The sequence below is a fragment of the Archocentrus centrarchus genome, chromosome 3 (genome assembly GCF_007364275.1).
Source record: "Archocentrus centrarchus isolate MPI-CPG fArcCen1 chromosome 3, fArcCen1, whole genome shotgun sequence".
Taxonomy (NCBI): domain Eukaryota; kingdom Metazoa; phylum Chordata; class Actinopteri; order Cichliformes; family Cichlidae; genus Archocentrus; species Archocentrus centrarchus.
This window is the reverse complement of record NC_044348.1, coordinates 2,900,277-2,913,996: the sequence shown is the minus strand read 5'-3', so window position 1 is coordinate 2,913,996 and position 13,720 is coordinate 2,900,277. Positions and strand designations below refer to the sequence as shown.

Here is a 13,720-nt window from a genome sequence, read left to right as displayed (position 1 = left end):
TTTCAATGATCAACAGACCATCCAACACTGCCATAGAGTCCATCCGCCAGTGAGAGTAAAAAAGCCCGCACAACAACACTGCAGTGAAAGGAAGTGGGGACATAAACACCTACAAATGCACACACTACAGGTCAGGAGAATTTTCACAAGCCAAAGGGCTTCAGCGGCAACACACATCATACTGCACAACCCTTGTTTGATCTGAGCTTAACACGTCAATTTAAAAGATGCTTTCATCTCTAAACTAAACCTTTCCCTACAAATAAAAAAAAAAAATCATTAAATACTGGCACCCCACTGGTCAGTTTTGATGACAATCTTTAAAGTGAGTCAGTAACATATCTGCATGCATGCAGACGTACCAGTACAAGAGTACTCGTCCACTCGGATGAAGCCTGGCAGACAGTCGCAGCGATGGCTGCCGGGCAGGTTGACACACACTGTGTTGGACTGGCAGTAGTGCATCTGCGTCGCACACTCATCAATATCTGAGGACAAAGAGAGAATACACAGTGAATTCATAATTCTTTGACACTTCTTTAAAGACACACTGACTCCTTTTTGCAACTAACAAAGCAGGTGACTGACGCTCATTGAATTGCTTTTAATCACCTCACAAAAGCCGGGTGTCTGAGCTCCATCTTGATGCATGAGTCATTAATTAGAGTTCTGCACAAATCTTAGACAAACAAGGAAACTTAGGTGTAAGTATTACTACCTACTTTAATATCTGTGTGTGTGTGTGTGTGTGTGTGTGTGTGTGTGTGTGTGTGTGTGTGTGTGTGTGTGTGTGTGTGTGTGTGTGTGTGTGTGTGGTTTAAATAGAGAGACATCTGTGCCCAGTATGACAGAGAGAGTGAGAGTGGATTTTGAATCAAGCAGACCAGAAGCAATCAAGAGAAGGAGCAGAAAGGAACAGAAAGGCTGATGAGATAAGGACATATCAACTGAAGAGGACAGAGGAGAGCAGAGAGTACAGCATCTTCCCTGACATCTATTATGTGCAGCTAATATCATGATATATTACATCTTCTCTTCATACACACAATCTCTCTCTTCCTAATGTAGCTTGAAAGACATCGTATGAGCACTAAAACACGGAGCTCAGGGAAGCATTAGCAGAGCTGGATGACTGCTGATGAAATGGGATTGGAAACACACAGGGGAGGCGTTATGCGGGGGGGGGGGGGCACTAAATTTTTTGCGTGTGTATTTGTACAGTGCTGAGTATTTATGCGGATGTGAGCAGAAGAGAACTAGTTTCCTGAGGCTAACAGGCCTATCTACCACTAAAGGCAAGGCGAGAGTGAGGACAGTATTTCCATATCCTCTCCTTGGATAAATACATTCCAGCCTTGAGGTGTTCAGCTCACACTTTCCCCTTACAATAGAATGAATGTGTGTGAAGTATGTAATTGACTTACATGCAGCACCCATAGGGTTTTTTTTCTCAGTGAGTTTCATCCTTGTAGAGTGTACAGTAGGAGTGTTAAATTCCACAGTCAAAGAGAGACCGATCATGTATTCAGGCGTACAAAGGCTCGCCGGCCTTAGGCGTAACAAAGCATTGATCTCCTACATCAAAAACATGGAACTTATTTGAGTGCTTTGAGGCTGAGCAACAGTACCCGAATCCAATTTTCATCTTGTCCCGAAGCACTGCTCCGCCTAAAAAGCTACTCATTTGATTAACCTTTATTGGCGGAAGGCACCAAAGTGTTGTTCAAGGGGTGATGACAGCCGACACAGAGACTCGATAATTCAAAGTCGAGCGCTCGCTGCTTTTGTCAGGCTTTCACTTAAAGCAAGACCAGCCTCTAGTGTCAAGTCTGAGGCATGATGAGACTTGCTGTTGTTTCAAGGTCCTGCATCCCCCGTGTTTGCAAGCGCGTGTGCCTCTGCGTGTGTGTGTGTGTGTGTGTATTCGCCCTTTGCTGCTTCCTCAGGGAGCACTGCTGCAGGTGAGGCCTGCTGACAGAACTGAAACTGTCATTTCACGGCAGGGGGTGGGGTTCATTTTTCTGGATTTGCAAGTGTGTGTGTGTGTGTGTGTGTGTGTGTGTGTGTGTGTGTGTGTGTTTCTCTCCCTAGCAGACGCCCTCCTCTACTTCCCCTGAATCCCCACCACCACCACCGCCACCATCCCGCCCCACCCCTTTCCCAATATGAGCTCACTTTCTTCATCTCTCTGCTGCTTTATTCATGCTGTGATGTAGGTCAGGGCTGGGTAGGGGGAACAGCTAAAAATAAGCCACGATAGGACTCTCTGTGTGCATGTGCATGCATGAGTGCATGTGCGTGCATGCGCTTGTTTACGTTAGCTCATTTCTTTTTGTGTACTTGTGCGTGTCTGGGAGTGAGGGAGAAAAAAAAAAGAGGACTGCGTCTGGGTGATGAGCGCTTGGATGCTGCGAGACAGAAAGAGAGAAGGCCCTCGTTGTTCTTTTGCCTGCGTGTGCGCGCTGGTACATTCATCAGCTCTCAATGTAGAGGTCAATAGAAAGAGGTTTCCATCTTACAACAACATTGTCTCCAGCTGATGGAAACTCCTTTATTTATTTTTACCCGAATAGCCACAGATTGTGTGACTGCATTATTGAGTGTGTCTGTAAAAGTGGGCTTATACTGTAGGACGTGGCCACGGCAGCTGATCAGTTGGTCTGTTTGAAGTGCACTGGATGAAGCTGCTGCTGCTGCCTCTGAATGAGACAGAGATGGAAACAAATTTAGAGATAAGCCACTTTCAACTTCAAAAGTGTCCGTCAGGTTCTGTTGTCTTTTGCAAATGTGAAACTCTGGAGCTCGGTGGAGACAAGTGCCTTTGTACAGTATGTGTGCATGTTTCTCCAAGGTAAACTTTGAATTATTATCAATTTAATTTTTGAGGTTCCCACGTCGACTGTCACTCAGCGCTCGGCGAGGTGTTTTGTAAAAGTAGAAAACGGAGTTCGGGTAAATTTGTTGCAAAGGTTGAATGGCAATGTCAGATATGGTTCATTTAACGCAGATCACTGTACATAATACAGCCTTTGTAGAGAAACTCTTGATATAAAACAATAAAAGTCATGCCTGGTTACAGAGTCGCAACCTCAATTCAACTTAAAAAAAATGGGGCATTTGGGTGAAAAATGTCGTATTAGACTGTGTCCTTTTTGTCATGTGGTTCATTTCTCTTTGAACCTCGCATTATTACAGTCCTGTGAAAAAGAAGCCTATGCAGTCCTTTGGAAAATAAAGTATACCCCATGATTCAGGAAATTGCAGCAACAACTTGAAGTAATTGTTTTATGTATGATTATCAGTCTCGCACATTGTGATGCAATTTTAGTCCACTCTTGCTTCAGTTCATTGAGGTTTGCAGGCATTCATTTATGCACAGCTCTCTAAAGGTTCAGTTGCATCGTTTCAGTTGGGCTGAGGTCTGTACTTCTGACTGGGCCATTGCAAACCCTTCTTTTCTTTTTCATCCATTCTGCTGTTGATTTGCTGTTGTGTTTGGGATTGTCATCCTGTTGCGTGACCCAATTTCAGCCGTGCTTTTTGCTGTTGAATGAAACGGCCTCACATTTAACTCATGGTAAACTCAGTGACTTCAAGGTTTCCAGGTGCTGTGGCTGCAGAACAAACCCAAATCATCACCTCTGCACCACTGGATGAGGGGCTTGTGCTTGTTACGCCAACCTCCATACACTGGTCCAGTCATCATATTGTTGTGTTTTTATTATCACCCTCATTAATCTGCCATCTCACGTCTCTGATTTATTCTTCATGCTGATTGGCTGCTGAAGGCATGCTGCACGAATATAAACCCAGAGAATGTGGATCGTGCTGCTCCTCCCTCACCTCCACCAGCATCTTTCTGTTGCTTTTGCAGCTTTGATTATTAACTATAGGTTGAGTCGGGAGTTAGGGGCAGTCCTGTTTTCAGTTTTGTTTCTATTAGTCTAGTTTACCAAAACTAGTTTAGGGGAGAGGCCTGAATCTGAAATCCCATTGTGTGGTTGGTTCATGGTCTTCTTTTTCTTTTGTCTGTTTGAGCTCTCATCTCTCCTTTCTTCTGTTTGTCCTTTGTAAGTAACTATTTTATCATTATTGAAAGCTTACTGAATGGCAGCAGTGTTGCTCAGGTTCCCTTGAGCGATAAATTTAGGGACGTAACAGTGCTGATAGGCTGTGTTTGGTTTCCACCAAATGCAGCACTGTGCTTTATTCTAATCATACTCTCATGAACTTTAACATGTAACATGCAAACTGAGGCCTGTAGAGTTTGCGATGTAGCTCTTGTGTGTTTGTGTGCAGTTTCTCCTACCTTGGGGTGAATTTGTTAACACACACCTGAACACTCCAGACTGGCAAACTGCCAATATGTCTGTTTTTATAGCGGCGGTGCTGCCGCTGCTGATCAGTTCATCAAGCACATTTGATTAGCAGCGCCTGGCTGCAGCTTGCCCTCTCAATTCCATCGGAAGCAGTGAGGATGTTCTTAGTACTTGTTCTGTATTTGCATCACTGCAAGGATCATTTCTCAATAAGCAAACAATAACAAATACAAAAGAAGTAAAACTATATTATCATGTTGTGATACATGGCACCTTATTGCCTGAAAGACGGCCTGCGACTGATTGTTGTCAGTTTTGCTCCATATCAGCAATAATTATGTCTGGATATTGTTAGCAGTGTAACATTCACATGAACATTCTGCCTCCTCGTGTCACCACTAATTTATGTGATCAAATTAATAGCTAAAGCATTTTTTCTTATTTTGCTTTTTTCTTTTTGAACATGACTTAATCAGAGCGGCTTCCTTCCATCCTTTAAATGTGATCATCTTTTACTGTTTCACTAGATTGTCTTCATACACAATAACACACCTACCTCTGCATTACCCTGTTCTCTGACCTCTCTCTCATCCTCAGTCTATTTTCTTATACACTGAAGTTAATCTCAACCTGCAATTACACACCATGATAATTGAGACTCGAACACAGCTTTGCTTTCAGCATACAAACATGTGCACAAACAGAAGATGGGATTTTTCATTTATTTTTTTTTCTATGATGCACTTGCATAAGCAGCTAATCAGTTTGTTTGTTTCATTTTCACAGTGAGAAAATAAGGGTTTCCAATAATAGATATTTTTACAGAAATTACCATGCTTGTATGCAAGTGTCAGTCACCGCATGGCAAATAGCTGCAATCAATTGAATGCATGGAACATCAACCACATGAAAACCACAGCGACAGTTTCCAACTTAAGCAAATAACAGAGTGCAAACAGTATCACGTGTTTACATACAGCAGTTAAAGGATTGCAGTATGATTGTTGCTGTTCTCTGTAATGCACAGCATAAATCAGGATTCCAATTCAAATCTCAGGTTATACCAACAGTTTGGAGAGCAGCTCGCTTGCTGATAGCTCCCGGGAGCTGGACGAGAGGATCAGCATCAATTTTGCCTCTGTGCAGGTCCAAATCAAGATATATTTGCTGTGCTATAAGAAAATTTGCCATGGACTCAGACAATGATTCCACACAAAGGCTGGTCTCAGATGTGCTATCTCAGACAGCCCTGGCCACATGTAAAGCGAATTGCTGCCGCTCTCTTCCTGTGTGCCTGCCCTTTGATACTTTGGATAAACGTTGTTTGCTGTAACTTCTGTAACAGGGCCCGTCAGCAGAAACATGGACATCATGCAGACTCCAACAGACTTTACCATTCAATTGTTTCGTGGTTTACAAGTACAAGTTTAACACCCACGTACAGCATGTGCAGCAGACTGTGAGTGCAGAGCGTCAGCTATTGCTGACACCCATTTGTGAATACAGAGAACCGAGGCTCTCCTGTACTGCAGCACTTTGATGACAAAAAGTTGGGTCTGCGTTACAGTGCTGACTGATTTAGATACGCTCAGCTTGAGTGACGGCATGTCACTGTTCAGCTTTAACTTTAATACTGTCTGAAACTAAACTTCTCCTTTTCTTCTTTTTGGGGCTATTTCTCTTTTTTTTTTTTCTGGGGGCATTTGCTTTTTATTGTGTGCATCAAGTGATTGACAGCTAGTGGAGCATAATGTAATGCATTTTTGGATATGAAAACTCAGAAGCAAACTCAGGAAATGAGAACCAAAAAAAATTTCCTTTCATTCCTGTGATGGACATTTATCCCTGTGTGGGCAATATACTTCATACTGTAAGTATAAATGGCAGTAAAATGGCCTTCTCTGAGGAAAAAAAGAATAATCTCAGCCAGCAATTACGCACTACGATAATTGAGTCTTATTGGCGGTATTGCTTTCAACAACTTTAACTCATGAAGGAGGAAAGTGAGCCTGAATATCTCCCACCGTGCTCCATTTTTCCTGCTGCAGCGGGAACTTAGACCAGTGGCACAAACTTGAAAACACCTGCATCATCATCTTCAATATGGGCCGAAATAATTTTCCACAATGGGGGCGTGCGAAGACCTCAGGTGGCTGAATTCAATGAGTGCGCCCTGTTATCTCTTTGTGCTGCAAACAAACCAAACACACAAAACAACAATCAACATGCAGGGCAGGACCGCGCCTTTCTGATGCCGCCCGTCTCCTGTTGGTGTCAAAACTACCGATGCATTTAATTAGAGCGCCTTTGGAGAACAGCGGCCCTTATCACAGAAGCTCTTGTCCAAGAAGCTACACAGCGCCGAAAGTGCTCTGGCTGAGCAGATTAGAGCCTCTCTGGGAACATGCTGTTTGCATTGTTTGGCAGGGAACAGCTCGTGAGAAGTGAATGGAAGGGTTCTCTATCAAACTAAGAAACTGGTGTGAGAAAGGTGCCTTAATCTGTCTGTGATTCGGCAACTCCAACAAGAAGCCGCATTCACTGAGCTTCACACTGACAAACTTTTCGATAGACACTGTGAAAAGTGAAACTGTGACAGAGTCCTCCTCTTCTGTCAGACAGAGCAGAACAGTTTACCTAGATGACAGGTGCCGTGTGTGTGTGTGTGTGTGTGTGTGTGTGTGTGCGCAGGATGTTCTCACAGGTATACCTACTGCAAAGCTTAGAAAAGTGCACCTGGGTGCCCACTAACTGATATAAATCCATAGCTCAAGCAGTAGGAGGCGGCGCTGTGTGCGCCTTTCCTCACAGTTTAACAGATTACTGCACAGCTGAAGTCTTTTTATTACAAGTCGAATCCAAAAAGAACACAGAATTTGCTTTGCTGAAGCGGAGTAAGTGTATATATCACACAAGACAAACACAGCCTACTGTGGTGTTCTCTGATGTTTTATAATGACAGACTGGGTCTACCCAGGAATCAAAACCCACCCAGAAAGTACATCTGCAGCATGAAAATTTGGAAATGATTCTCTACTATTAACAAATATATTATTCTGATTGCTTGAATAATTATCCAGTTCTTCAACAGTATGTATGCTGTTACAAACATACAAATGAATCACTGGAGTACACTGGGATGCATATGTGGGGATACTGTATGAAGCACTGGTCAGCCACAGTCAGCAAGTCAACAGGAAAAAGCTGTGAATTATTGGCAAAAAAAATTTTATGTGTTAGTCTTTCTGAGTGTTTCTGCAACGTTATCATGTTGCGATAAAGTTGCAAAATTGTAAAATTTTGTAAAATGGTTCCCTTCAAGCTTCAAAAGGAACCACTGGTCCCTTCATCCCTTGCTACAATTAACAAGTGTTGCAGTCAAATTTCTTTATTTTCATATATTTTAAAATATGATATGATAAACATTAAGCAACACAGTAACATTTTTGATGGTCATGTTTCACATCAAATGCATTGCATTTCATTGAAAACAAGTCCACACTAGTAAGTTAAAGTTTACTAAAGATCAGTTTATGTGTAATTTTAAAATCATGTATTTTTAAATCTAACAGCACTGACAACTGAGTAAAACTTATCATATAATTTATGCAAATATGTGCACATAAGCCCTGTGATGTGTGACATTTCCTGTTACAGACACTACAGCCTGCAACAAACAATGTATCTTTATGCCTACAGCAATATCACATGCATGGGAAATAATGAAGTTATAAATAATTAAGTATGGTGACGTAACATTTATATTTACTGTTACATCACTCACGTTGACAACTACACACATAAAATATTAACAAAGAAAAATTTATTATAGTCAAGTGATCTTCATACATACTATATATGCTCTAAATAATACATTCATATAATAAAAAGATATTCTCAGTAATTGTGAGTCTTATATTTTAAATAAAAAAAATTTAACAAAAAATCTGAAGGCTCAAAAAAAAAAAAAAGAAAAATTTAGTGTGGATTTGTGAAAAAATGATGCAGAGGGGGTAAAAATTATTTACTTGTCACACTCAATTCTGCAGAAGAAGTACAAATATCAGTATTCATTTTTATGATCTTTTTTGGACATAAAAACTGAAAAAGCATTCAACGTTTTAAAACTGGTGTTATAGGAAATGCAAATGTCATAATTTGGAGGGTTTCCGCATTCATATATCAATTAAATAGCAATTTTTATTTAATGATTACAGATTACAGATGATTACTGTGTGAACGTCATCACAAGGAACAACTTTATATCATCAACACTGACTCATATGAGATTTTATTTTCTGGAAAATATTATTATGTTACAAAGGTAAAACCAAATTTGCCATTTGATTGAGGCTGACCCGACAATTAAACTGTTTAAGGGAAAAATATATTCATCCAGATTACATTTGTATTTAAACTAAGTAAATATGTATTCTGTATATTATATAATTATACCTTTTATTTTCTTGCTTTTCTACCTGTGTGCCATTTCAGTAAATCTGTGGATGAGTGGACTCTTTAATTTGGTAAAACAGAAATGTGAAACCTCTCATGTGGTTAAGAAGGACTGTATTTAAGCCAAAATGATCCTTTCCTTAACCCAACCAAACACTGAGTTTGAGGGATTTTTTATTTTAAAGACAAAAGTAAGTGAAATAAACTGAAAATAATGATTTCATGTTGGAATCACTGGTTACAGTTTTGTGACATTACTTCCTAAGTCAACCTCCTCAGAGGGAATTTGTCAGTCTTTTGAATTGTGAGGTCTTTTGTTGAGGGGGAAATAGATTTCTCTCTCTCTCAAAAAAAAAAAAAGAAAAAAAATTACTGACAATTCAGTTTAGTTGTGTGGACTGAAAGCTGTTTTGTTGTACAGGAAATAAGTTTCCCTCAAAATGTAATGCACTTGAGAATGAGAATGCACTTTACTTGTATGGAGACATCATTTTGTTGAGTGGGCGCGTATCTGCACGCAGACACACAAAATGTAGTCGCAGTGATAGGATGATGAGCAGGACGTGGTGCAGATGTTGTTGTGTATGGAGATGGAATTAGAAGATAAGAGGTACACACAGACGCTGAGGAAAACAGTGGCAAAAAGCTGCCGGCACCGGATGGTCATGGCTTTATATGCACTTCTTCATTTGTCGTCACAACACAAGGACCATTTGAGTCCTGTAGACCATTGTAATGCATGTTATGTTATCTGGTGATTCTAAATTGGCCATGGATACTTGTTTTTCCTCTAGAGCGCATTATGTTTATATGTAATGAATGCACAATAACAAAAACAGCTTCCAAGTCAAAAACTTAAATGACAATAATTTATAGATTATTCGTTAGTGCTTTCTGAAACAACTGGTCAAAAGAGCGACGTATGCCACATGTGTAAACCAATATGAGCTGCTGCTCCTCAGATGAGGCAAGTGTTATTGCCAAGTGATATCTATAAGCTGTGCGAAGATCATCTAAAGGAGGTCCAGGCTGGATAACTGTCTCATTAGCACATACAAATGAATAAAGCATACTAATTGAGCAGGTGAAGTCACCACTAGCAGCTACTCAGTGGAAAAATCATGTTTAGATGTCACCAGAGATATGTGCGACCGGTATATGCACACAGATCATATACTGTATACCACACAGCAACTTGGATTGGCAAGTTTGATGCTTTTAACAAGGGACAAAGTAAAGTGATGAGTTATCACACGCTACCATTATGGGATGCTTTGCAGCAGCTTTGGCTATATTATTATTATTATACATTCCCTACTGCAAACCATTGTGTTACTGTTCATCTGTGTGCATTTTGTGTGTTTGGCTGAAATGACATATTTAAATCAGCATGCAGTACTGGGTTATGAGCTCAAACACTCCCACAAACACAAACACATGTACGTACATTGTTGTAGCGGGCAGACCTCAAAGTGCATTGTGGTAGATTTGGTTACTCTAGAGATAATGTGTTTTTTAATTGATTAAAAATAAGGTATGATTTCAGTCAACCAAGATTTTCTTTGGTTTCCACAGCCCGTGATCTAATCACTATTCACCAGTGCTGTTCCCTCAGGGCAACCATTCATACAAGCACTTCCAAGTGTAACTAACCTAAGTGCTTACTGTCTACCATTCACACACATTCATACTCCAACGCTTGTGTCGGAGAGCAGCTTGGGGTTCAGTATCTTGCCCAAGAATACTTTGACATGCAGCCCAGAATCAAACCGCCAACCTTCCGATTAGTAGGTGACCTGCTCTACCTCCTGAGCCACAGCCACCAAAGAGTGCAGCATATATAAAGCATGGTCAATGCGTCTGCTTGGCTTTCTGCAAAAGTTACTGCATGCAGCAGCTATTCCCCTTATAACTGACAGAAAAACAGAGCAGCAGAAAACCAGAGTAAGGAGGAGTGGAGCTCTTGGTTTGGAGCACTGTTGGTTATGATGGTAAATCAACAAAAAGTCTTTTTGAGTTACTTCACTTTATGAAAAATGAAAACAAAGATGCAGGCAGAAAGAATGATGCATCCAAAAAGGGATAAAAGCACAGATTCACGCAAGAACAAGAGGAGAGGAGGTGAAAATATAGATAAAAACCTAGACGAGGAAAAAATACTGAGACAAAAAAAGATGCAGGAACAAAAGGGAGACTGTGAGACACCAAAGATAAAACACAGCACTTGTTGTGCTTTCACCAACGACAGGCAGTAATCATTTGACAGGCGAGCGGATATTGGGGCATAAATATTTGACAATGCCATGTGGGAGAGCTTAATTAGCCTCATTGTTATTCTCATCCAGGGACTGCTGCTACCTGGAGCCAACGCTACTATGTTAACACTCGTTAACATAAGTGCAAGTGAATGTAGATATTAAATTAAGTTTATTTTGATATTAGTTTTAATCTTGTGTTCACTTTTAATTTGATGATAGTGGCGGTGGGTGTTAGATAATTACTCGTGTGATTAGTTGATGTTACTTACAAGTCAATTTGAACTATGTGGGAGGTGTCAGCAAGAAGGAAAAGAGTTTATTTATCATAAAGGTGATCACACTTTAGGTTTTTCTAACTCCAGGTACAATCACTTAAAAGCACTGTCTGTTAGGTAGCAAGAAGTTAGACTGATCAGCACAGCTGTGAGCTGAGGCTGCTGATTTGCTGTTTGGAAAAAAGAGATTTTTTTGAGACAGACTGCATTATAATGTTATTTCTTCCAAACTGTACTCTCTAGCTGTTGTTTGTGTCAGCAAGAGTTGTAATCCAGCTGTAATCTAGAAAGGCGTACAACTCTGACTCTGCGTCAAAGCAGTGCACGACCCAAATGGACGAATTTCACGCCAGTTCAACTAATCATTTTCCTCACGCTTTCTGAAGGGCAGAGAAACAAAAACTCCCATAAAAAAAAAGAGTAAAAATAAAATTCCATAAGAAAAGTTACAGATAAAACCCTGCTCTGATCAACAGACTGCATAAAAGAAGACTGAAGCCAGCGAAGAAGTGCCTTAAGGCTGGGCATGCTTTAACTGTCTGAAAAATCCATACCAGGCTTGAGGCATCAAAAACCAAGATGGTGGTGATTAAAATGCTCACCCTGAGGTCTCAAAGGGGAGGCGATGACTCAGCGAGTGATGTTACATATCTGTCATTTTATGCAGAGTGTATGACAGATGTGGAAGCGCGCACTTCCGATACTTCAACGAGAAGGTAATGTTACCAAACAGCGTCTCACAGCCCAAAACTTTTCACCATAAAAGTGACAAACGGGACGTTAACCATATGTAAGAAGAGGCTACGTCCCCTCACAATCATAGAGCTGACACTCTGAATTACAACACAGTTTGGGAGGACAGTGCAGAACACCCAACAACATGTTCGCACAAGCTGCTGACTGCTTATATATTTAATGGCATTTTTTTTTTTTTTACTTTGCTTTACTTTCTATCTTGTGAGACCTGCTGTAGCCATCGAAGATTCATGCTTAACCCCTTAACTGGCAGCAAAAAAATCACCTGACAAAAACTACATAACACCCTCTGGTTATTATTGGCTCTGAACAACCCATTTCATAGCCTATTAACTGGCTGCGTCTGGTCCGCCGGCCGAATGAAGTGCATTTATATGGCAGGCTAGACCCGCCCATTTTGACTGACACCTCATTCGGCCAATCATGTTAAGAAATGGGTTTCCCAGAGCCAATAATACTCAGAGGGCGTCACGTAGCTTTGTCAGGTGATTTGGTGCAGCCAGTTACATGATTGGCCGAATGACGTGTCAATAAAAATGGGAGGGTCTAGCCTGCCATATAAAAGGGACTACAAACGGCCCGTCACCGGGCCCTTGCCAGTTAAGGGGCTACATAGAATTAAACTTGTCTATAAGAAAGTAGGCCACAGTTTATTCTTTGAACAACGGATTTACTGTAGCTGGGGTGGAAATAACCTTAACCACCCCTCAGAGGCAGGGCATGTGTGTGTGTGTGTGTGTGTGTGTGAGAACCAAAATACTTAAGACAAAATACTACTATAAATCAAAAATATGTGCACACCATGAGAACCAACACCCTTACAGTGCTCACAGTGGATAAAGTTAATGCTCGCTGAATGTCTCGCCCTGCAGTTTACATTTGAATATCTCTTCAGCAGAAAACTAGCAGTGCTCATTAGAGCTTATTTTCATGTTGTCAGGCTGCACATTCACTGCACTCCTTCTATAAAAGTATACAAGAACATTATAATTGGCAGTGGCGAGCTCACCATGTTAAAAACACGTTAGCTTAATCAAAGGAGAGGCACAAAAACAGCTACAACAGGCAAACCGGAAGTACACAGAAAATCATTTGTTGTTACAGCGTGGCTGTGTGTGTGCTTTATTTGTTGCTGTATGCCAGCCTCATAACTGAACTCCTCTGCAGGCTTTTAGCTGCCAGATATGTTTTATAGGGATTCTTCTAGTGGATACCACAACAGGGCTAAAGGGAGACTGAATATTGGACGTTAATTCACCACAAACTCACTCCTACTGCAGCTCTTTGTGTTCCTGACATGTAAATAGTTCATGAACAAGTCGAGCATGTTAATAAGTGTTTAATTATGGTTTGTTTTAATGCAGTTCTGTCCCTGCTGCTGTTCAACACAAAATGAAAGATTTTTACTTCCTGCCTGTGGGATGCCAGCAAAGCCACTAAAAAAGTGAGCCCCGGGGGAAAAACACAAGCTCGGAAAGTGAATATTTTGCTTCAACGATTGGGCTCTTTCCTTCTTAGCATGAAATTGTACATAATTGAATCAAGATGTGGACAGAATAAGAGTTTATAACAAGCATGTTTTAATTTGTTATTTGCAGAAAGAATTTGAATTAAAAAATGGATTCAGCTATCCATCGTCTTCCACTTATCCTTACAG

At 40.8% G+C, this 13,720-nt stretch overlaps 1 protein-coding gene across 1 annotated transcript in view; it reads right to left on the bottom strand.

Moving 5' to 3' along the window:
* The window catches only part of LOC115778064 (protein kinase C-binding protein NELL1), a 281,912-nt gene that overhangs the window by 90,073 nt on the left and 178,119 nt on the right, over positions 1-13,720 (bottom strand). Inside the window, exon 13 of the mRNA XM_030726081.1 lies at positions 363-488. Coding sequence (XP_030581941.1) covers positions 363-488 — 126 coding nt within the window. The remainder of the gene's footprint in view (positions 1-362; positions 489-13,720) is intronic.